Below are 22,012 nucleotides of genomic sequence, written 5' to 3'. Positions count from 1 at the left end.
ATTGGGCAGCTCAGGGTTGACAGAATAAATCCCTTTAATGAGTCAGCAATGAATTGCTTTTGTAATGTGCTGTAAATCAGAGTAAAGCAGGAGCTTAAAATTTTTTAATGTTTTACACTTAAATTCCCTTACATTTACATTTTCAGCATTTAGGAGACGCCTTTATCCAAAGCGACTTACAATACAGTATACAGTCTGAGCAATCTGTTCAAGGGCCCAACAGCAGTAACCTGGCAGTGGTGGGGCTTGAACTAGCAACCTTCTGATTACTAGTCCAGTACCTTAACCAGTAGGCTACAGTGTGCCCCTAAATCTATTGGATGTGCAATTTGTTCTGTCAGATTTTGCAACCCATTTTAACATGAAGAGGAAATGTATTTAATTTATTATTGAAAGCACAATAATAATAAAAGCAAAAAAGCATTTATAGTTCACTTACACCTTTACTAAACTTTTGTTGAATACATGCATGATCAGACACACATGCCAAAGTTAATAAAGAAAATCCACAACGTTTTTCTTTTTTCATTTCATTTATTGTCAAGCTCATTTATACAGATTTAAAGCTCAATTAAATTAAATACTGTTAAATTGATGAAAGCATTTTAAACTAACTTTTGCATACATCTTTTGACTGCTGTAAAAAGCTGCACTTCATTCTATGATAAGCAAGCTTCAAGCTAAAAGTAGGACCGTCATGGTAGGTGTAATACTTAAAAAATAATGGTTTTAAGACTTTGTTCAGGATATTTTATTTATATTTTGTTCAGGATAATTTTATAAGTGTTGTTCATTTTTAATTTAGAAACAATACTATATGCAGTAAATATAAAGGAAATAGTACTGCCTTTCAATTCATGATTTCATCTAATATGTTTTAGGACAGTGGGCATCTACACAATAATTTTGCCTTTTTATTGTGCTCCAATTCTCTGAGATTTTGCAACAAACGACAACACAGCCAAACTTGGGCACACATATTTTGACTTATTTTGCCTGAACACAAGCATTACAGAGTCAATTTCTCACGGCTGCTTTGGTAATGGTAATTAGCTGATAAATGTCCATTTATTTAGCCCTAGTAAAGGGCAGAATCTGTATAAAAAGTATTCAAACAGGGTAATGATCCATGTCCACAAGTTTTTCAGTCATTTTTCTGTACAGTATTTTACTATAATTGTTAGTGGTAATTGCTCATATGTAACAGATGCTGAGGCTGAAAAGCGCTGAAACTTTCCTTTAATCTATGTGCGTACACACAACCAGTGCAAAGGGACTTAGCTTAATTAATTATACTGTGCTGTTTATTCAATACAGTCACGACTTACACACTCATATCAACCACACAACAAACTGATTCCGTGAGAAACAAACACACAGAATGTCACTCCACCTCGGTGTCATTAATAAATAAGTCAGCACTGTAGAATGTTTGAAAAGTACTAATATGCAAACCTACTGGTAACCTCACTCTTAAATTGATTTATCATCTGCAGAAAACTGAGGAATGTGAACAGTGTTACGACTTCAGTTGACTGTTACTCTGCTTATATAGTGCTCTATCAGTATATACGCACACATACAGAGAGGGCAAAAATGTACGTACACTTCAACAAAGGAAAATCCTGTATAAACGTTAGCTGTAATACTAAATCCATACAGATATCACTTCACATTGCAACCAGATTTCAGTTTAACTTGGAAAAAATCCATAACATTATTAAAGATACAATTTTGGATCCCTCTGCGTGTGTGTGTATATACAAATAAATACATGTAAGGGGACTGGACACAACATCCAGAAATGCTCTTTAGACCTTGAGGACTACATCTCAAATATAAATGAAAACCTCAGGAGTTTGACATGCTGAGTCAGAATTCATCACTTCAGTGTGGAAAGCTCTGCTCTCTGTGTTAATCTTCACCTGTAACTTCATCTCATCGCTCTCTTGGGCCTCATTTATTTTCTGCTTCAGGAGCTTGTGTGCCTCAAAGCACCATGCACAGCCAAGTCCAAGTCCTTTAGTAAATAGGTGGTCATCCACAGCAGCATAAAGGATTCAAGCACTGGGTTCGTCAATACAGTGTGAGAGAAGAATCGTGTTTCCAGTAACCCATCCCACTGAGGCTGTATGAATGATAGACTTACGGCATCCGCCGCACCTCCCAAAGATGGATACTATAATTACAGTGTGATTATCCAGGGAGCGGTCCTTCATGCAAAGCCCAATGTTTGATTTCTGCATTTAGAATAGAACTTGGACCAGCCAGCCATGCTTTCTGCAGACGCCTGCAGGAAATCACTGGTATCCGATGAAGGGAAAAGAGACATTTTTTTAAAGCCGTGCACAGCCTTAACACATTCCTTTGCCAATATGTACATGAGTACTCGAAAGAAGGGCTGAAAACAGCTGGACATTGACGGAGCAAACATGTTCTTTGTTGGTTTGGGTTTTCTCTTTTTTAAGACTTTTAATTCCATTTGCTTTGCTGCATTAGCATTTAAAAGTTAACACCAGTGGACATAACTGGGCTAAGCTGCTTTTGAAGGATTCATGAATGGTCTAGACGCACCCATATTCATACCATACAGTCTGCTGGTCATTGGGATCTGGTGAGGCTGGTGTACTCATTGGCCGCTCCTCTACATAGCTGCTCAGACCTGCACTGTCCGACTTCTTAAGTGAAGGCTCAGCCTGCCTGGGCTCCCTGCGCTCCTCTGCTTCCTCTAGTCTTGCGGCAGAGACGGCCCGCACCGGCGTCACCAGTGCCACCTCGCCTCGGTGGTGATGCGGAGTCGTTGGGCGACTTGTTCCCGATCTGCTTGCATAGACCCGGTCCTGCTGCAAAGAGCTTGAGGACAAAGGCTGGGCCACGTCTTCTTTGGAAGGAGCCACCGAGAAACGCCAGGGGTCGACTGAATGGTTCCCGGAGCCTCCTGTAAGCCTTGCCGAATATGTCCGCTCCCTCCTTGCCACACCCTCAGCCTGAAGTGGACTTTTTGTCTCTGTCCGGTAACTATCAGGACCATTTGAGTTAAGGAGGTCAGCCGAGGCCAGACTGAAAGTGCGACTTAAGCTGCTGCTGCCTGTGCCTCCTGTGCGAGGTGCTGAATGCTGAAGGTGCAACGATCGTCCAGTAGTTCCTCGGTTAGGAAGTGTCTGAGACTGAGAGGGGGACATGTATGCCTCTGTGAGCCGCATACTAGGTTTGACGCTGTGTCCAGGTTTGGTAGTTCGCCCATCCAGTCCTGATGGTGTTTTGACAGTTGGGGTGACGTAGCTAGTGGGCGTTTTGGCACCATCTCTTGGAGGTGGTGCTAGCCGGCCCCCTCTGGTGAAATAGTCAGACATCAGGTCCTCCTGACTACCTGTGTGCACCTAGGAGAACAAAACAATACAAGGATTTAAAAAATATAATAATCACACACAACTCACACACATCCTCAAGCAAACAACACTGTAGTAGCACTTGATTGATTACAATAAGGCCAGAAGTTTAGATTTATTGTGCCTCATAGGCTTTAGTGCACCTACATAAATAAAGCATCAAGGATAAAGACAGCTTGTTAAATATTTCATAACAGCTGTCACACAATGTGAGAGAGAGATAAAAATGGCAAAACGAAACTAGAGAATAATAGGGCAAACATACTTTTGAGACTGGTTGAGATGACAATGGTTTGGCTACCATAATGATGCCCAACTGTAAGGCTGTGAATTGTAAACAAATTGCTTTCAGCACCAAATAATGTTAGTTTAATGGACCTTAATGACAAAACATCAATGTAATTTGAGCAATAGTATGAGGACACAGCATCATTAAATGGTGAATGGAAGGAAAAACAGCTTCTAAAAAGCTATAAAAAGGTAGCTTCTATGGTCTTGGGTCGACTTGCTGTTCCATAACTGCTCAAAAATGTACTGCTGTATTAATAAATACATATTAATACAAGTTTTGTATTTATTTGTAGAACTTGAGTGTTTAAGCTAGTGGTTCTCAATGTGTGTGTGTGTGGGGGGGGGGCAGCAAGGCAAATGAATGAGGCATGTTTGAGCACTGCTAGCAATGAATGCTGTTATACAGCAAAAATTAAAGATACAAAATGAATGTAACTTGTAATAATTAAATGTATTAAAAGTAGGGATGCATCAATACCATTTTTTCCCAACCGAGTACGAGTACAAGTACATGTATTTTTGTATTTGCCGATACCGATACCAATACCTATTTAGAATACCATTTTTTAAAAACAAAAACACACGTGAGAAGTGACGAGAAATTTAATGACACCACGTCCAAAAATGCATGTCAACAAGTAGCGAGTGATCAAAGTGTTTGTGCGCTGATGTGATGAAATCAAGGAGGAAAAATAAATGAATCCGAGTGGATTTGGCAACACGAATAGCATGGATTGTTCTGTAGTGAGTTGGAGGTTAATAAATATTTTTGCAATGTTGGTGTTTTGTTATGTTTTGTAGAGGACGATCAGGTCAGAAATACTGTAAAATGTGTGTGTGCGCCGGTGTATTCTGATAGAAACTATATTATCCCCCTGTCCCACCTGTTTACACTCCTCTCCTGTGTTTCCCCTCACACCGTATCCTGCGTTCTCATTGGCTGTTCGACATGTCACTCATTCCCAGTTGCACATCTCCGATCAGATATCTGACATGCTAGAAAACTCTATCCGGTCGCCGAGCAGTCGGCGAGCAGGTCGGATCGAGTTGTTGGATAGTTCACACTTAGCGATCGAGAGTCGAGTTTTTATCGCCGAGTTGCTCCCGAGCCGGCAAATCTAGCGCCGACCAGTCACCGAGCGAAAATCAGGGCAAAAGTCGTGTAAGTGTGAACCAGGCATAACGCAGCAACGTGCACTAGGCACACGGTATCGGATGTTTAGTATCGGAGCCTCGTTTGCGAGTACGAGTACAAGTTAATGAGAGCGGTATCGGGCAAATACCCGATACCAGTTTCGGTACTCATGCATCTCTAATTAAAAGTAAATGTACCAGTGATGTGTCACTTTGTTTTGTATGGATTACAGTGGAGTTTGGACACAAAACACATGTATGTGTGTGTGTGTGTGTGTAGGTGGGTGGGTGGCTCAAGGGGCACTGCAGAAAAAGTTTGGGAATCACAGGTTTCAGCAAGACACTTGCCTGTAAAAAACCCCACTGTTTAAGATGTGACTATTGTTCTTCGGTAACAACTGTAAAAACTGTACTTTCATTTAATGATTCAAGCTCTATTACAAATTTTATTTATTTTATTAACAGAATTTACAACATTTTAGATGTTTGCAATAAACCAATTAAACAAGAACACTAATATAAAGTATTGCCAATAAACCTAATTTGCAACAGGGATTGAATAATTTTGATTGCTAGTGTATATTTATTTGATATTGAAGTATAACTGGCATACAACTGAACACCAGGGTAAATAAATGTGAACACAGCCTTAAAACTAGAAACTCTTCATGTCAACCACAAGTCATCACAAGCACATCACAGCTGAAACGATGATTGTGCATTGACAGAGATGTCTGTTCACATGCACATTTTATCTTTTCTGTGCAATTATCAGCATTTCTAGAAATAAATTTTCATTTACCTACTGTAATAAATACACACCAAACACCTCACAGTAAAAATGTAGTTTATACTATTTACACTTATTCTGCAACAAGACTTCCTATTCTGCTGATATGCACCCATCAACTGCACATGATCACTACAATTTCTTTTTTAAATCTATTATTGCATTTTCGCACTTCTCTCTAAATCTAACCATTTTCAGTTCCTGATTGCAACTTCTCTACCACCCTCGGTTAACTTTTAGTATTTTAAAACACTACAAAATGATGAGAAAACATTCTAGAAACTGTAGTAATCAGTCAGTGAGTAATCTAATGCTCTAGCCCACAATGGCGAAGATCCACTATTTTGTTTCAGAATACTAAAAAACTGGAAACAAAATAAAAAATAAAAAACAATAAATAAATATTCAAAAACCCAACACGTTTCAAAACAAGAAAGACTGAGTGCCACTATCTTTTATTTGATTAAGATCCTAATTGACTTTGCCTTTTATTTCCATAACGTCAAATTTAACTTAATCAAGCCCAAGATTATGCTTAACACATTACTGGTCCTGTCTTGTTATATCACTTAATTAGCAATGTGGAAAAAAAAAACTTTACATTTACATAAATGTATTTACAGATGGCTGCAGATGAAGCATTATTTATGACTAAACTACTTTAAGTCGTATCACCTCAGACTTCTCTACTGCAGCTGCGTAAATTATCAACCTCAATAAAGAACCATAAATTGCAGACATTTCATTCAATAGGCAGTGAAACCTGGCAACAGTCCTTGCAACCAATGCTGGCACAGTAAGGATTTTGATTTAATAGTACCAAGAGTCTAAGTGCTAGACAGATGCTGTAGCTTGGCAAAAAAATGCAGAGCATTCATCATTTAAGTAAACACTTTGGCATTTTCCAAACTTACTCTCAGGCTACATCATATGCAGTAAATGGATGCCAACAATAGGGTTCTTAAAATGAAATTGTAACAATTTAAAATACAGGTATAATGAGAAGTATTAAGGCAGTGAACAACAACAACTGTTCTCTGTGCAAAAAAACTGCACCAACATTTTTTGTCTGACAGATTAGGGATTAGATTTTAATAATGCTGGAACATTCCTCTCAATATTTTAAGCAAGTTTGTGAGTCTTTTAGCAAGAATGTCATGAGTGGGAAAGCAAGCAAATTGCATTTAAAATGCTTTTTTAATGAGACTAAGATTTCTTTTGTGCACAAAATCACACACACACACAAATATGTACACAGACTTGTACACAAAAATCTGAATAAGATAGTTGTAATACTAATTTTACAGACATCGAGAGATAACTAAAAGTCACCTTTAAACACCATACTACACGTTACTACTGTAATTCCATTCAACTTTAATAGATTTTATAGACTTTTTTTTGAAGTGTTTAGACAATTTTCCTCCACTGTGTGTGTATATATGATTGTATGTGTGTGTAAGCATTTGCTGTTTTATTTTCTTACAGTTGGGGGTGACAGGGCATTACTCTCCTGTAGAAACTCCTCCAGGGTGACCATCTCACTGCCAGGCGAGTTGGGGCGTGGGCAGGTGGAGCGCAGGGTAGAGCGTAAAGGAGGCGTAGCTTCACAGGGGAGAGTGGAGCTACGCGGTAGCAGAGATAATTGACTGACAGAAGAGCCATCATAGCTCATTCCAACCACATCATCACTAGACAGGCTGGCAGAACGATGCTGCAGGCGCTCCAGGGAACCTACAGAGAACACCACATCAAAGACTTATCACCATCATCATAAAATGATCTAATCTCACCAACAAGATTTAATTACATTGTTTTACTTTGAGTATACAGTGGTGTTCAAAAAAATAGCAGTCCAACACCATTGACCTGATAAATCACTGTTTTTAGTAGAAATGCTATTTCTACATAGCAAAAAATTCACTTGAAAGTGTAGTAGAGTAATGAAAACAAAACAAACCCAACAATTAGGACATGCATGCTGCTCATTCTGAGTAATCGAAGCATTGATTGAAAGGGGGTTGTTCAAAATAATAGCAGTGAGGAGTTCAATTGGTGAAGTCATTCATTCTGCAGAAGAACGGGTGTCAATTTTGGCCCTTATTTAAGGTAGGAGGGTGGCAAATGTTGCACAGGTTGGTCATAGCGCATTTCCTTCTGAAATACTGGGTAAAATGGGTTGTTCCAGACATTGTTCTGATGAACAGCGTACTTTGATTAAAAAGTTGATTGTAGAGGAAAAAACATACAGAGAAGTGCAGCAAATTATTGGCTGCTCAGCTAAAATGATCTCAAATGCCTTAAAGTGAAAACCAAAACCTGAAAGATGCAGAAGGAAGCGTGGAACTACTGTTTGAATGGATCAGAGAATAGCCAGAATGGCAAAGGTTCAGCCAATGATCACCACCAGAAAGAATTAGGAACATCTGAAGTTACCAGTAAGTACAGAAGATGATTAAGTGAAGCCAATTTACCAGCAAGAACTCCTGCAAAGTCCCGTTGTTAAGAAAAAGACGTGTCCTGAATTGGTTCAAATTTCCCAAAGAACACATTGACTGGTCCAAAGAGAAATGGCTCAACATTTTGTGGACTGGTGAAAGCAAAATTGTTCTTTTTGTGTCAAGTGGCTGTAGACAGTATGTCAGACGACCCTCGAGCACTGAATTCAAGCCACAGTACACTGTGAAGACAGTAAAGCATGGTGGTACAAAACTATGATATGAGGATGTTTTTCATACCATGGTGTTACGCCTATTTATCACATACGAGGGATCATGGATCAGTTTAAATATATCAGAATACTTGAGGAGATCATGTTGCACTATGTCGAAGAAGAAATGCCCTTAAAATGGATGTTTCAACATGACAATGACCCAAAACATCTTGGTTACAGACAAACAAGATTGAGGTAATAGAGTGACCAGCACAATCCCCTGACTTCAATCCCATAGAGAACTTGTGGGCTGATATCTGAAACGTGTTTTTTTTGAGGCAAAACCCAAAATTGCAGAAGAACTGTGGAATGTAGTGTAATCATCCTGGACTGGAATACCTGTTCAGAGGTGCCAGAAGTTGGTCGACTCCATGCAACACAGATCTTGGAAACAATTGTTATGCCACTAAATATTAGTTCAGTAATTTAAAGTAAAGTAAAACCTCAAACATTTTCAGTTTATAGATAATTTTTTGAGTTTTGAAAGAAAATTGCTGGCACTGCTATTATTTTGAACAGCCTAATATTCATTTTTCTTAACTTTTTGTAAAGGATTAACACAAACTGACTAAATGTTGTTAATGTTTTGATTTAGAATTAAAAGTATTTTCAGTGCATTTGCATTTATGGAAATAAAAGTTATTATAATGATTTTGTGCTTTATTCACTTTTTAAAAATCACTGCTATTTTTTTGAACACTACTGTATATCTAAAAAATACGTACTTTTTACAAATCTATTTTTGCTGTGCTTTATTGATTTATATATTTTCGGGGACATAAATTGTTCTCGGATGTCTCCTAGCTGTACAATTCTATAAACACACCTATCTTGTATTTACATTAGCTGAATGCTTTAATAAGCACAACCTACAATACAGATGAACTTTGTGGGTATACAAAGCTGACACTAGCACATCTCTCACTCAGTACACTTTGCCCCTATACCCCATTTATTTCTGTTGAGAAATCAGAAATGTGACAATGCCATCTCTGTACTGTTGCACATCCTAAGGACAAAAGAACATCATTTGGGACAAAAATTTGGGGTGGTACCAATCTGAAAACGCATCCAAGATAGATATTTGAGGCTGCTCAGGTGGCATTTGTCAGTTCGAAAGTCAACTTTGCCATCTGGTTGGGCTTGGTGGGGTTGATCAGGGTGTGAATCTCCATACACAAAGCTATTCCATATATGAACTCGCCCTGTGCAGGTGAAAAGATGCAGTGGGCTACTGCACACGTGTCGGAGGGGGCGTGTGTCAGTCTCTCTCTCCTCAATCAGAAGTGGAGATCAGCATCGGTAGAGAGGAAACGTAATGTAATCGGGTAATTGGGTGTCGGAGGGGGCATGTGTCAGTCTCACTCTCCTACATCAGAAGTGGAGATCAGCATCGGTAGAGAGGAAACGTAATGTAATCGGGTAATTGGGTGTCGGAGGGGGCGTGTGTCAGTCTCACTCTCCTACATCAGAAGTGGAGATCAGCATCGGTAGAGAGGAAACGCAATGTAATCGGGTAATTGGGTGTCGGAGGGGGCGTGTGTCAGTCTCACTCTCCTACATCAGAAGTGGAGATCAGCATCGGTAGAGAGGAAACGTAATGTAATCGGGTAATTGGGTGTCGGAGGGGGCGTGTGTCAGTCTCACTCTCCTACATCAGAAGTGGAGATCAGCATCGGTAGAGAGGAAACGTAATGTAATCGGGTAATTGGGTGTCGGAGGGGGCGTGTGTCAGTCTCACTCTCCTACATCAGAAGTGGAGATCAGCATCGGTAGAGAGGAAACGTAATGTAATCGGGTAATTGGGTGTCGGAGGGGGCGTGTGTCAGTCTCACTCTCCTACATCAGAAGTGGAGATCAGCATCGGTAGAGAGGAAACGTAATGTAATCGGGTAATTGGGTGTCGGAGGGGGCGTGTGTCAGTCTCACTCTCCTACATCAGAAGTGCAGATCAGCATCGGTAGAGAGGAAACGTAATGTAATCGGGTAATTGGGTGTCGGAGGGGGCGTGTGTCAGTCTCACTCTCCTACATCAGAAGTGGAGATCAGCATCGGTAGAGAGGAAACGTAATGTAATCGGGTAATTGGGTGTCGGAGGGGGCGTGTGTCAGTCTCACTCTCCTACATCAGAAGTGGAGATCAGCATCGGTAGAGAGGAAACGTAATGTAATCGGGTAATTGGGTGTCGGAGGGGGCGTGTGTCAGTCTCACTCTCCTACATCAGAAGTGGAGATCAGCATCGGTAGAGAGGAAACGTAATGTAATCGGGTAATTGGGTGTCGGAGGGGGCGTGTGTCAGTCTCACTCTCCTACATCAGAAGTGGAGATCAGCATCGGTAGAGAGAAAGCGCAATGCAATCAGGTAACTGGATACGACTAGGTTGGGAGGAAAATTGGAAAAAAAAAAAAAAAAAAAGAGATATTCGAAAGTAGTGTGAAATAACGTGGCAGATGGCTGCTTACAGCGATAACAGATAGGGTTAACGACGGGGAAGATTAGACTTAAATGCACATGACAGACCAGCTTTAATTAAGGCAAACTATGACAACAGATTGTGGAGGAGTGGATCTTAGAAAACATATCCATTCATATCCTTTCAAAAACTCACTTCAATCCTCCTCCCAGGCATCCCTAATAATGGCGAGGTTGGGAAATTGTTTGACTGGCTCTTGTAGGCTCACTTGTGTGCTGCATATTGATCTTCGTTGTGTCACGTACAAACAAATGTATGCAGGTTGTATAAACATGACAGCTAATTACAGGTATTTGTTTTAACATGGGACATTGCAGATGATTCTCCAAAAATAAATGATCCTGTCTATTTTATAATTAACATGATTTGTTCAGCATCTTTTCATTTGTTGCACCTCTGCCTTAGTAACAGTGTAGGCATCAACCAGCACTCTCAGTAAGAAATGTTCAGAAAAGTCTGGATCTGTCGGTGGTCACAGGGAGGTTTAAGGTGTCAGTAGAAACTGAACTGTCAAAGAGCATATTAAATACATTAGGGGATAGAGTACCAAATGTACAACCCCAATATAAAAATACTGTAGTCAGACATAGATACAGAGATATTCAATGTTTTAACTTATATTTATTACTTAAATTTATTAGAATTTAACGTCCTGTTCAGCATGTACACCAATCAGCCATAACATTAAAACCACCTCCTTGTTTCTACATTCACTGTCCATTTTTTCGGCTCCACTTATCATATAGAAGCACTTTGTAGTTCTATAATTACTGACTGTAGTCCATCTGTTTCTCTGCATGCTTTGTTAGCCCCCTTTCATGCTGTTCTTCAATGGTCAGGACTCTCCCAGGACCACCACAGAGCAGGTATTATTTGGGTGGTGGATCATTCTCAGCACTGCAGTGACACTGACATGGTGGTGGTGTGTTAGTGTGTGTTGTGCTGGTATGAGTGGATAAGACACAGCAGTTCTGATTTTTAAACACCTCACTGTCACTGCTGGACTGAGAATAGTCCACCAACCAAAAATATCCAGCCAACAGCACCCCGTGGACAGCGTCCAGTGACCACTGATGAAGGTCTAGAAGATGACCAACTCAAACAGCAGCAAGGTGGACCAACTAGGTAGGCGTGTCTAATAGAGTGGACAGTGAGTGGACACAGTATTTAAAAACTTCAGCAGCGCTGCTGTGTCTGATCCACTCATACCAGCACAACACACACTAACACACCACCACCATGTCATTGTAACTGCAATGACCCACCACCTAAATAATACCTGCTCTGTGGTGGTCCTGACCATTGAAGAACAGGGAGAAAGCAGGCTAAAAAGGTATGTAGAGAAACAGATGGACAACAGTCAGTAATTGTAGAACTACAAAGTGCTTCTATATGGTATAGAAACAAGGAGGTGGTTTTAATGTTATGGCTGATCGGTGTATTTGCACCATTTATGGCATGCTATATGTTTCAGTTTATTTATAGCTTCTTTTCTTTATATTTTGATTCTTTTTTTTTTGTGTGTTGCGTCCATATATTTAGAATAAGTATGTATACAATTAGTTAAAACAACTTTATCTTTAAATTGTTTTCAATTAAAAAGTAATAAAAAAGCTGCAAATCATAGCGGTTTGTCTATTCAGATTTACCCTAGTTTTTAAAAATTGGGTTTGTAAATGCTAGTATCATGAAACATCATTAATATTCTGTATAAAGTATGCATTGGAGAACAACGTCAGTAGCACATGGGTGGGTTTTAAAGCACCTTTTGAATTGACGGGAGAGCTGCTGCTGGAGGTGTTGCGGCTGTAATCAGTAGAGCTGGGTCTGTGGCCTGTGTGATGGACAGAAAGGAATTTAGTGCACTGCCGTGGAGAAAGACTCCACACATCTGAGCAAATGAATATAAGTGAGGAGAGACTGACTGAGCATCAGGCAGAGGGCTATTGATCTGATCTTGTACCTGTGTTTCCATGGCCACCACTCCCAAAGCCAGCTTCATGGGAGTGCACGCGTAGATCCTCCTCGGAGATTAATCCTGCAGAGCACAGAGAAGTGAGAATGTGTGAGTTTCCAGATGAGTATGTGGGTCAGGATTTATTTCTAAATAAGATTTTCCATTAGAGAAAAAAAAGACAAGAGACTTCTCAGTTACCATGTTTGTCCTACACATTATGAGAAATATGATCAATAAAAAGAGTTCTTGACGCATTCAGGAAATCTTCTGATGTCAACCGTTTCAGACAATGAGTCATTTTGATGTCTGCATTACATCCATACAGTTTAAAGCAAACAGAACTTTAAAAAATATGATACGCTTTGTTAAACTGTTAACAACAACATATTGCAGGACTCTGCAATATCAGTACGGTTGCAAAAATTCAATGAATATCCAAGATAACTGCATGATTGCAGCTAATATGTCCAGTAAGAATTTTAGCTTTATTGACTGGTAATGGTTTCATTTATCAACCACTTTATCTTGGTCAGGGTCCGACCGGGTCCATGTCCACAGTGAAACACTGGGCAAAGGGTAGGAATACCTCAAGATGGGGTGCCAATCTATCACGTTTAATAAACGAATTGCTCAAAATTACTCTTTTAGGACAATGCCTCTGCAACACACTATATAGCCAAAAGTATGTGGACACCACTTCTGAAGAGGTTATGTGGAAATTTGTGTCCTTTCAGTTAAAATGGTGCTTGTGAGATATGGCTCTGATGTTGATTTGTATTCAATACTGAAGTTACCTGAACTCATTCATCAGAAGTTTGTGGAAAACTTTCTCAGCGATGTCTATTCATTGTAATGTTTAAAAGTGTCACATATCCAGACACTTGGCTATATAGTGTAAGTTAACACTGGTGGACAGGAGTTTATTTTATAATACATATTCTTTTCTTCCCCTGCTTGCAAGAAGTACATTCATACTTTATCCACTGCTAAATGTTAATGTTTCACACACATTTTTAAATCTACACAGCCCTGTAAAAAAATGCCAGATTGTTTTTGAAAAAAAAAAAGACCAAACAATTATTAATTATAAATAATTTCAGAATTATTTCCTTCTTTAATGTGGCCTATTGAAATTGATTAAAAGGGACGAACAAAAATAAATAAATAAAAAAAACTAACAAACGCTTGTAATTCTTGATGCGGAATTAACCAATCACATTTAAGCTTATGATAAATAGTAGTCAGTGACATCTGCCATCAATTAAAGTGACTGATTAACCCCACATAAAGTTTAGCTCTTTAAAATTTTCCTGACATTCACTTAGTGGCATCTTACAGCCACCACCATGGTCTTCAAAGAGCCTACAAATTATCAAGGGATCTCATTGTTAAAAAGTATCAGTCAAAAAAAAATCAAGTCTGCCAAAAGCATGTGGGAAAATGTGTTATGATCTGATGAAACCAGGGTTTTATGCATAATTCCAACAGATACACTATACTGCCAAAAGTATTCGCTCGTCTGCCTTCACACGCATATGAACTTGAGTGACATCCCATTCTTAATCCATAGGGTTTAAAATGATGTCGGCCCACCCTTTGCAGCTATAACAGCTTCAACTCTTCTGGGAAGGCTTTCCACAAGGTTTAGAAGTGTGTTTATGGGAATTTTTGACCGTTTTTCCAGAAGTGCATTTGTGAGGTCAGGTACTGGTGTTGGACGAAAAGGCCTGGCTGGCAGTGTCCGCTCTAATTCATCCCAAAGGTGTTCTATCGGGTTGAGGTCAAGTTCTTCCACACCAAACTCACTTATGACTCGAAGCATGACTCGTCACTACAGAGAACACGTCTCCACTGCTCTAAAGTCCAGTAGTGGCGTGCTTTACACCACTGCATCCGACGCTTTGCATTGCGCTCGGTGATGTAAGGCTGGGGTGCAGATGCTCGGCCATGGAAACCCATTCCACGAAGCTCTCTACGCACTGTTCTTGAGCTAATCTGAAGGCCACATGAAGTTTGGACGTCTGTAGCAATTGACTGCAGAAAGTTGGTGACCTCTGCGCACTATGCGCCTCAGCATCCGCTGACCCCGCTCTGACATTTTACATGGCTACCACTTCGTCGCCGAGTTGCTGTCGTTCCCAATCGCTTCCACTTTGTTATAATATCACCGACAGTTGACTGTGGAATATTTAGTAGTGAAGAAATTTCATGACTGGACTTGTTGCACAGATGGCATCCTATCACGGTACCACGCTGGAATTCAAGTTTAAGTAGAGAAGCACTTTTAGAAGCACTTTTGACTAACCTTAACCTTCTAAGGTTTTGCAAATTCCTTCCTTGGATAAATTAGCTTGCATATTACAAAATGTGACAAAATGCACATGCGAATGAACTTTGGGCCAGATGTTCTCTTTCAGCTGGTTATTTACCTTTGGGTCTCCGCCCTGACCGCAAGCCAGAAGATGTGAAAGGTGCTGCATTGTGGCTGTTGTTGTTCAGCGGGGTTGAACAGGATGCACCTGGCTCTGTTGCTCTCTGTCTAAGCACCAGCTCTTCATATCCATCCATGTCTTCAGTGCTGCCCCCTGCTGACCGGTACACCTCTCTACCTCTGGAACCAGTGCTACCATACAAAGCTGAGAAGAGATGGGAGTGTTAGTCTCTTTAAAAGAAAACACAGGCACACAGGACGGACACAAGCACTGCTGCTGCACTGTTCATGGTTATTAGCTGCACAGGAAAGCATGTTAGGGCTAAAGCTCAGTGGTTAGTGTTAAAGACAGTTAGCACACTGCACACTTAACATGAAGGATAATGTAATAATTGAAGTATTTTACAGGTTAGAATCAATAAGCAAATCACAGAAGCTTCTATTAGGTTTGGAGCGTTTGGACATTAGGTTCACTGCTATATACGACAACCTAGTTGTTTAACATCATAAAATAATCCTAATGTTTTTTGCTACTATTAAAAATTCAATTTTTTACTAATCGAAGACCTGACTGCTTTTACTATAACAATCTTGTTTTTACTACTACAGAAAAAAAGCTTTCTTCTGCTTTCTTCAAGTCTTGGTCATTTAAGGTTTCAATCGATGTAGATAAGACAGATCAGTAACCTGCACACAGATCAGAAATGATGTCAATACCAGTGTTTCTTGCACAGCTTGATGTCCCAGTAGGCAGTTTTGGTAGGATCCCTTTGCTAGCAGCGCAAAACAGCCAGATACATTTACACCATCTATCTCTGTGATGTATTAGTTCTCCCCTGACATCCAAACCAGAGGATGAGGCAAAAGCAGACAAAAAAGGCCAAAACTGCTCCCTATAGCCTAATATGCAGTTTTACCAACCCTGGGTATTTTTACTCATGCAAGAATAAATCAGCAAGTACTTTAGATTCATATGTAAGACTGATGTGTATTGACATTCACTACAATAGACAGTGGAAGCTCAGTGGAAGGCAGTGGACTGCACCATTGCTGACAAGTTGCCACTAATGGGTTACAGAGCAAGGCCCTTAACCCTCAATCGTCCAATCACAATTGTAAGTCACTTTGAATAAAAGCATTTACTAAATGCAATGAAGAACAACAAACACCCTTCTCCACAGCAACTTACATATATGCTTGCTTAGTACACAATTCCTTACTCTAGTACAGTCTAAATACACAGGTCTGCTAAAACCCTGTTAGAATTAAATTACTGGTAGAACATCTTTTTTTTTTTTTTTTTTTAGAAAGATAGAGATTAGTAAAAGCAAGTAGTTTGTAACTGTTGCTTGAAATGACAGCGATAATTCATGTAAAACTAACATTTCTACACCAGAGCGTGGAAGAATAAATAGAATTAAAAATGAACAGAAAAAACTGCCCAATGTTACTTAATCCTTACTTCAAAGCTGTGTTTCTTAAACCGTCTATAATGCTCACTGCTGCAGAGTTTAGAATTTTCTCTGCTTTAAACAAGCCTGATTCAATGCATGAGAAAGCTTAATATTAGGCTCACAAGACTCCAGGATTAGAGCAGAAAAACACTGTGCGGGGGAATCTTTTAAGCTGATATACATTTCCAGCCACACCCAGTTACACACTTCCCTCAGTAAAGATTAAATGTACAGGAAAAAAAAAACGACTCCTATTTGGAAATGGCAAAACGTCCAGAGTCAGGGACTTATATATTTATCACATACAAGCATAACTCACATTGATAATACATACAATTTAAAGATTCAGGCATCCTGTATGCATTCACTCGTATACAAATTTCATCCCAAGGGAACCATCAAGCAATAAAGGTAAATTGGCTATGAGAAAGGTTTAGAGAAGGGATGTAAATCAGTAATGTGTACGAGTAGTGACTGGTAGGCAGACCCAGTACATACAGAAACAAGATATAGGTAGAATTTTCAGCAGTTCAAAAGTTCTTGTGAATGGTTTGTTACATGACAAAACCCTACATACATGAAGCCCCATCTTCCAAAATTCATCACCAGTGGAACTCAAATTGTTTAAGGCAAGCTAGAAATACACTTCATTTTCCTCCCAATCTAGTTGTATCCAATTATCCGATTGCATTACGCTTCCTCTCAACTGATGTTGACCTCCACTCTGACTGAGGAGAGCCGTGACTAACACAACCCTTCCGACATGTGGGCAGTAGCCGACTGCATCTTTTCACCTGCACGAGGCTAGTTCATATGTGGATCAGCTTTGTGTACAGAGAGCCACACCCTGATCCCATTATGCCCTGTCTCTGTGCAGGCGCCATCAATCAGCCAGCAGAGGTCGTAATTGCATCAGTTATGAAGAATCCCCTCTGGCACCTTCCCAGAACAACAAGCCAATCGTTGTCCGTGTAGGCACCCAGCCTGCCGGGCGACGAGTTCGAGATGTCAGCTCTGGTGTGTCAGCATGTTTTACTGCAGAGACACTTTTTTAACAAACTTTTTTTACCAGTAAAATGATGTTAGTACTGTACTGTAATTATGCCAAGGTGGCTAGTTAACATTAAGCTAAGTAAGAATTGCTACATGCAGTTACAATGCATTTGCAATTGTATTATATATGTGCTGCAGTCCTTCATTACTGCCACTGTCACACGCCCTATTCAACACACGTGCAGTACCAACCGCAAATTTTCACCTGCATGAGGCGGGTTCATATCCACAATGAGATCCGTTTCCAGTCTCATTGTGCAGGCGCCATCGATCAGCCAGCCGAGGCCGAAATTGCAGCAGTTATGAGAAACCCTGCTCCAGAAACTGTCATATAATTTGTAAGATGGACAAAAAGGGTATGTGGTGAGTAAGTGTGAGGACAATAACAGACAGATGGGGCACAAGTTGCAGGGAAGCTTATACTGCGTACACAAGAGCTCACAATGAAAGCACAACTAGGCAGGACACTTGCAAAATGGCACCATTGCTCAACCTGACATTTCTATAAAAGAGATTCTCAGATTAATTTACCTCCTACCTCCTTAATTAGATTTGCATTGACTAGTTGTATTAACACAAGAGCCAGAGGTTACAGTGAGTTCCAGTAAACTGGGCTATTTCATCACCCTCACACTGTATTATTATTAATTCACACAAACACACAAAAGGTGGCAAAACACATTTCTTATGGAGCGACAGCAAAGCCAAATGCACTGAGGGTTCCATTTCAACACATTGCTACTTACTGCAAAGTTCTACTCAAGAGTTGCTGGGCCGGCATCATCATTCCCTGAAAGAGTGCTCATGCGGAGATCAGCCTGTCTGTGTGTGTGTGTGTGTGTGTGTGTTCCCTTAGTATTTGGACTGAATTACTTCTAATTCAGGTTAATTATGGTAGTGTATTAGAAAAGTTGTGTTATCAGAGATGTTCTCGCTTGTGTTTCTTAATGCATGTATATTAGTGTATTTATTTTAAAAATATAAATACAATATATATACTAAAACAACATAATATGGGGTGATGGTGCTGAAAAATGAATTTAAAAATGGCCGATCTGTGAGAGTGACTCGGAGGGAGACGTAGGCATGATGACATCGGTGGAGGACCAGAAGCGGAGGCGTCTGGCCAGAGAAAGCTGGGTGGGTGATGTTCCCTGCGTGGGTGATGTTCCCTGCACCCGCATTTTGTCCTGACTCTTGCTCCGAAAAAAAGGAAATCGTTTAGCTGCTGTAGGTGCTGAATGTGTGTGGTAGGGGTTAACGTACACATAGAAACAGAGAGAGGGAGAAAGATTGGTGAGAGAAAAGAAATTGATCAGAAATATTTAAAAAAAGCATTAAAGTTAAATTAAAGTAAGATAAACTACATGCAAGGATTACATACAACATAATACTAGTGATTTGGAAAAAGTTAAAGACACCATGATTACTGATGCTAAAGAATACAGTGAGAAAAAGACAAGCAAGGGAGGTATAGGAGGTTACAATGTGATCTACATAAAGAATTCTCTTGTGGAATATGATGGTTACAAATCATCATGTTAAAATTAACACTAATTTATTCTGGAGTCGTACGTGTGAAGAGTTTGCGTGCATGTAAATAAAGCTATACACATAATGACATGTTATATAGCTAGTAATAAAAATTAAAAGAGCTAATATTTACCCTGCTTATTAGATAATATTTGTGAATACATGCATGTCCCCACTGTGTTAAAACTTGTGTCCAGTCATTCTTACAAAATTTCAAAAGGCTAATATTTTTATTAGGATTTTAATGTCATGTTTTACACTTTGGTTACATTCATGACAGGACAGGTAGTTACAGACTAGACATGATTCTTTAACACATGTCAAACACAGTCATGGGCCATTTTGTATCTCCAATTCACCTCACTTACATGTTTTTGGACTGTACCACAGGTAGAACGTGCAAACTCCACACAAAACCTGGACTGCTCCAGCTGGTAATCAAACCCAGGACCTTGAGAGGCAACAGTGCTACCCACCGAGCCACCCTGATTAATCTAATTAAACGTATGTTATATCTGTGCAAGCAGCTCACAAATGAAACTTTTGCCTTTGACAAAGAAAATCCTTAAATATCCAAAAGTGACGTGCTGCGGCCATAACCTAGTGTTATACAGAAGTCACATGACAGTTCAAATTAAGGTTGCATTGCCAGATATGTAATCAATCAGTTTTCAATATCCGACTGTGATAGACAATAAGCAGTTACAGTTAGTTTTGCCATTCTTTCAAAAAAAAAGCTGAAAAACAACCAGTCAAAGTGTAAACATGAGCAGAATGTGGACATCCAAAGGAGACTTTAAATTAAAAAGCATTGAACCACCTTGCAGGCTCTGATTAGAAAAGATGATACATCATTATTGAAATCTGCTGCACTTGAGAAGCAGAGCTGAATGTTCTTACCTCTGTTATTTAAATTTGGAGAGGAGTGAATGTGGTTCTCCTCTAACGAGTTACTGCCCGGTGAGTCCAGGCTGAGACGAGTGTGACGAGAAGGCAGTGAAGGTGGAGGAAGAGTTGGGCTGTTATCCAAAAGGTTGGGGATCTCCGGCAAGGGCATGTCCGGAGCACTTCTGACCCATTCATGAGAGTTCTCCTGTCTCTCACGTGATCCTTCCTTCTTGGGCTTCATTAACTTGGCTATGGCTTTGGCTCCAACCCACTGGCTTTTCCTACATGAGGGAGACATGGACAAAGATGATTATGATAATGTCTCTTGTAAGCACATGCAAAAATATATACAGCATTAAGGATAAGCTCACTTTTTGGGAGTCGGGTCATAGAACTTGTACTGATCCATGATCTTCTCTTCCAGTTTCTCCTTCTGCCTCCGTAATGAGTTCAGCTTATCACTGCAGAACACAGAAATATGTTTAGTTCTTAAAATAAAAACAGAATTTTCCCCGTCATCCACATGTGCATGCTCACTGCTGTTTTGTGAGGTCTGCATCTAGACAAAGTCATGACACATACGTCATTAACCTTTATCCATCCAATAAAAATTGTATGCCTGCCCACAGAAATTCCAAAAATGTACTGAAAGGCAAGGCAAGGCAAGTTTATTTGTATAGCACCTTTCATACACAGTGGCAATTCAAAGTGCTTTACATAAGGAAAAAAATTTAATTAAAAGCATTAAAACATTCCTGAGATCTACAATCTCAGAAAGACTTCTTGCAAACATTTAGTTACAATTAAGAGAGCATGGAATTCAAACAAGAGAGATGAAAAATTAAGAGTGTGAAAAATTAAAAGAAAATATTGTAAAATATACCCTACAATTTGGGAAATACGAAATTAAAACAAGAGAGATAAGCAATTAAAACATGCTTATCTTCTTTTTAAAACTAAAAGAAAATATAGTAAAATATACACTACAATTTAGAATGTACACTACTTTATAAAAAGAATTATTAAGAGCATGAAAAACTAAAAGAAATAGGGTAATAGCAAAAATTTCGAGCTCAATCATAGGCACAAGAAAGAAGAAAAGTTTTTAACCTGGATTTAAACATTTCTACATTTGCGGAACATCTAATATCTCCTGGCAGTCTGTTCCAGTTATATGCAGCCCAACAGCTAAATGCTGCTTCACCATGTTTAGTTTGGACTCTGGGCTCAACTAGCTGACCTGAGTCCATGGATCTAAGAGATCTACTGGGTTTATATTCTCTAAACATTTCTGAGATGTATTCTGGGCCGAACCCATTCAGTGATTTATAGACCAGTAGCAGCACTTTAAATTCTATTCTGTAACTAACCGGAAGCCAGTGTAGAGATTTTAGAACTGGAGTGATGTGCTCAGTTCTCTTCGTCTTAGTTAGAACTCTAGCAGCAGCGTTCTGAATGAGCTGTAACTGTTTAATGGTCTTTTTGGGAAGTCCAGTTAAGAGACCATTACAATAGTCCACCCTACTGGAGATAAAAGCATGGATGAGCTTCTCTAGGTCTTGTTGGCACACTAGACCCTTGATTTTGGCTATATTTCTAAGATGGTAGAAGGCTGTTTTGGTGATGGTTTTAATATGGCTGGTGAATGTGAGATCTGAGTCTATTAGAACGCCAAGATTTTGGACTTGGTCTTTGGTTTTTAGAACCCGGGAACTGAGGTGTTCACTGACACCAATCCTCTTCTCTTTAGTCAAAAAGTACTGAAACATCCATAAAGAGCCACAGGAAGAAAACACTTCTGTCGACGTAATATGTATTATTGATTGAAATGGGACTGCAGCAATGGCCTATGGATAAATATTTAGGGAGTTCCCCCCACGCCATTTCAGTCTAGGTTAATACCAG

The 22,012-nt window shown here is 39.6% G+C and overlaps 1 protein-coding gene across 1 annotated transcript in view; it reads right to left on the bottom strand.

Moving 5' to 3' along the window:
* Positions 1 to 544: 544 nt before the first annotated feature.
* ccdc88c (coiled-coil domain containing 88C) overlaps positions 545 to 22,012 on the bottom strand; it is a 97,665-nt gene continuing 76,197 nt past the window's right edge. Inside the window, exons 24-30 of the mRNA XM_063006833.1 lie at positions 20,479 to 20,568; positions 20,120 to 20,388; positions 15,178 to 15,384; positions 12,755 to 12,829; positions 12,557 to 12,625; positions 7,091 to 7,338; positions 545 to 3,380 (exon numbers count right to left, since the gene is read on the bottom strand). Of these exons, the coding sequence (XP_062862903.1) occupies positions 2,565 to 3,380; positions 7,091 to 7,338; positions 12,557 to 12,625; positions 12,755 to 12,829; positions 15,178 to 15,384; positions 20,120 to 20,388; positions 20,479 to 20,568 (1,774 nt within the window). The 3' untranslated portion in view covers positions 545 to 2,564. The remainder of the gene's footprint in view (positions 3,381 to 7,090; positions 7,339 to 12,556; positions 12,626 to 12,754; positions 12,830 to 15,177; positions 15,385 to 20,119; positions 20,389 to 20,478; positions 20,569 to 22,012) is intronic.

This window comes from Trichomycterus rosablanca, chromosome 13 (genome assembly GCF_030014385.1).
Source record: "Trichomycterus rosablanca isolate fTriRos1 chromosome 13, fTriRos1.hap1, whole genome shotgun sequence".
Lineage (NCBI taxonomy): Eukaryota > Metazoa > Chordata > Actinopteri > Siluriformes > Trichomycteridae > Trichomycterus > Trichomycterus rosablanca.
The sequence above is the reverse complement of the archived record's forward strand: the minus strand, read 5'-3'. Positions and strand labels throughout refer to the sequence as shown.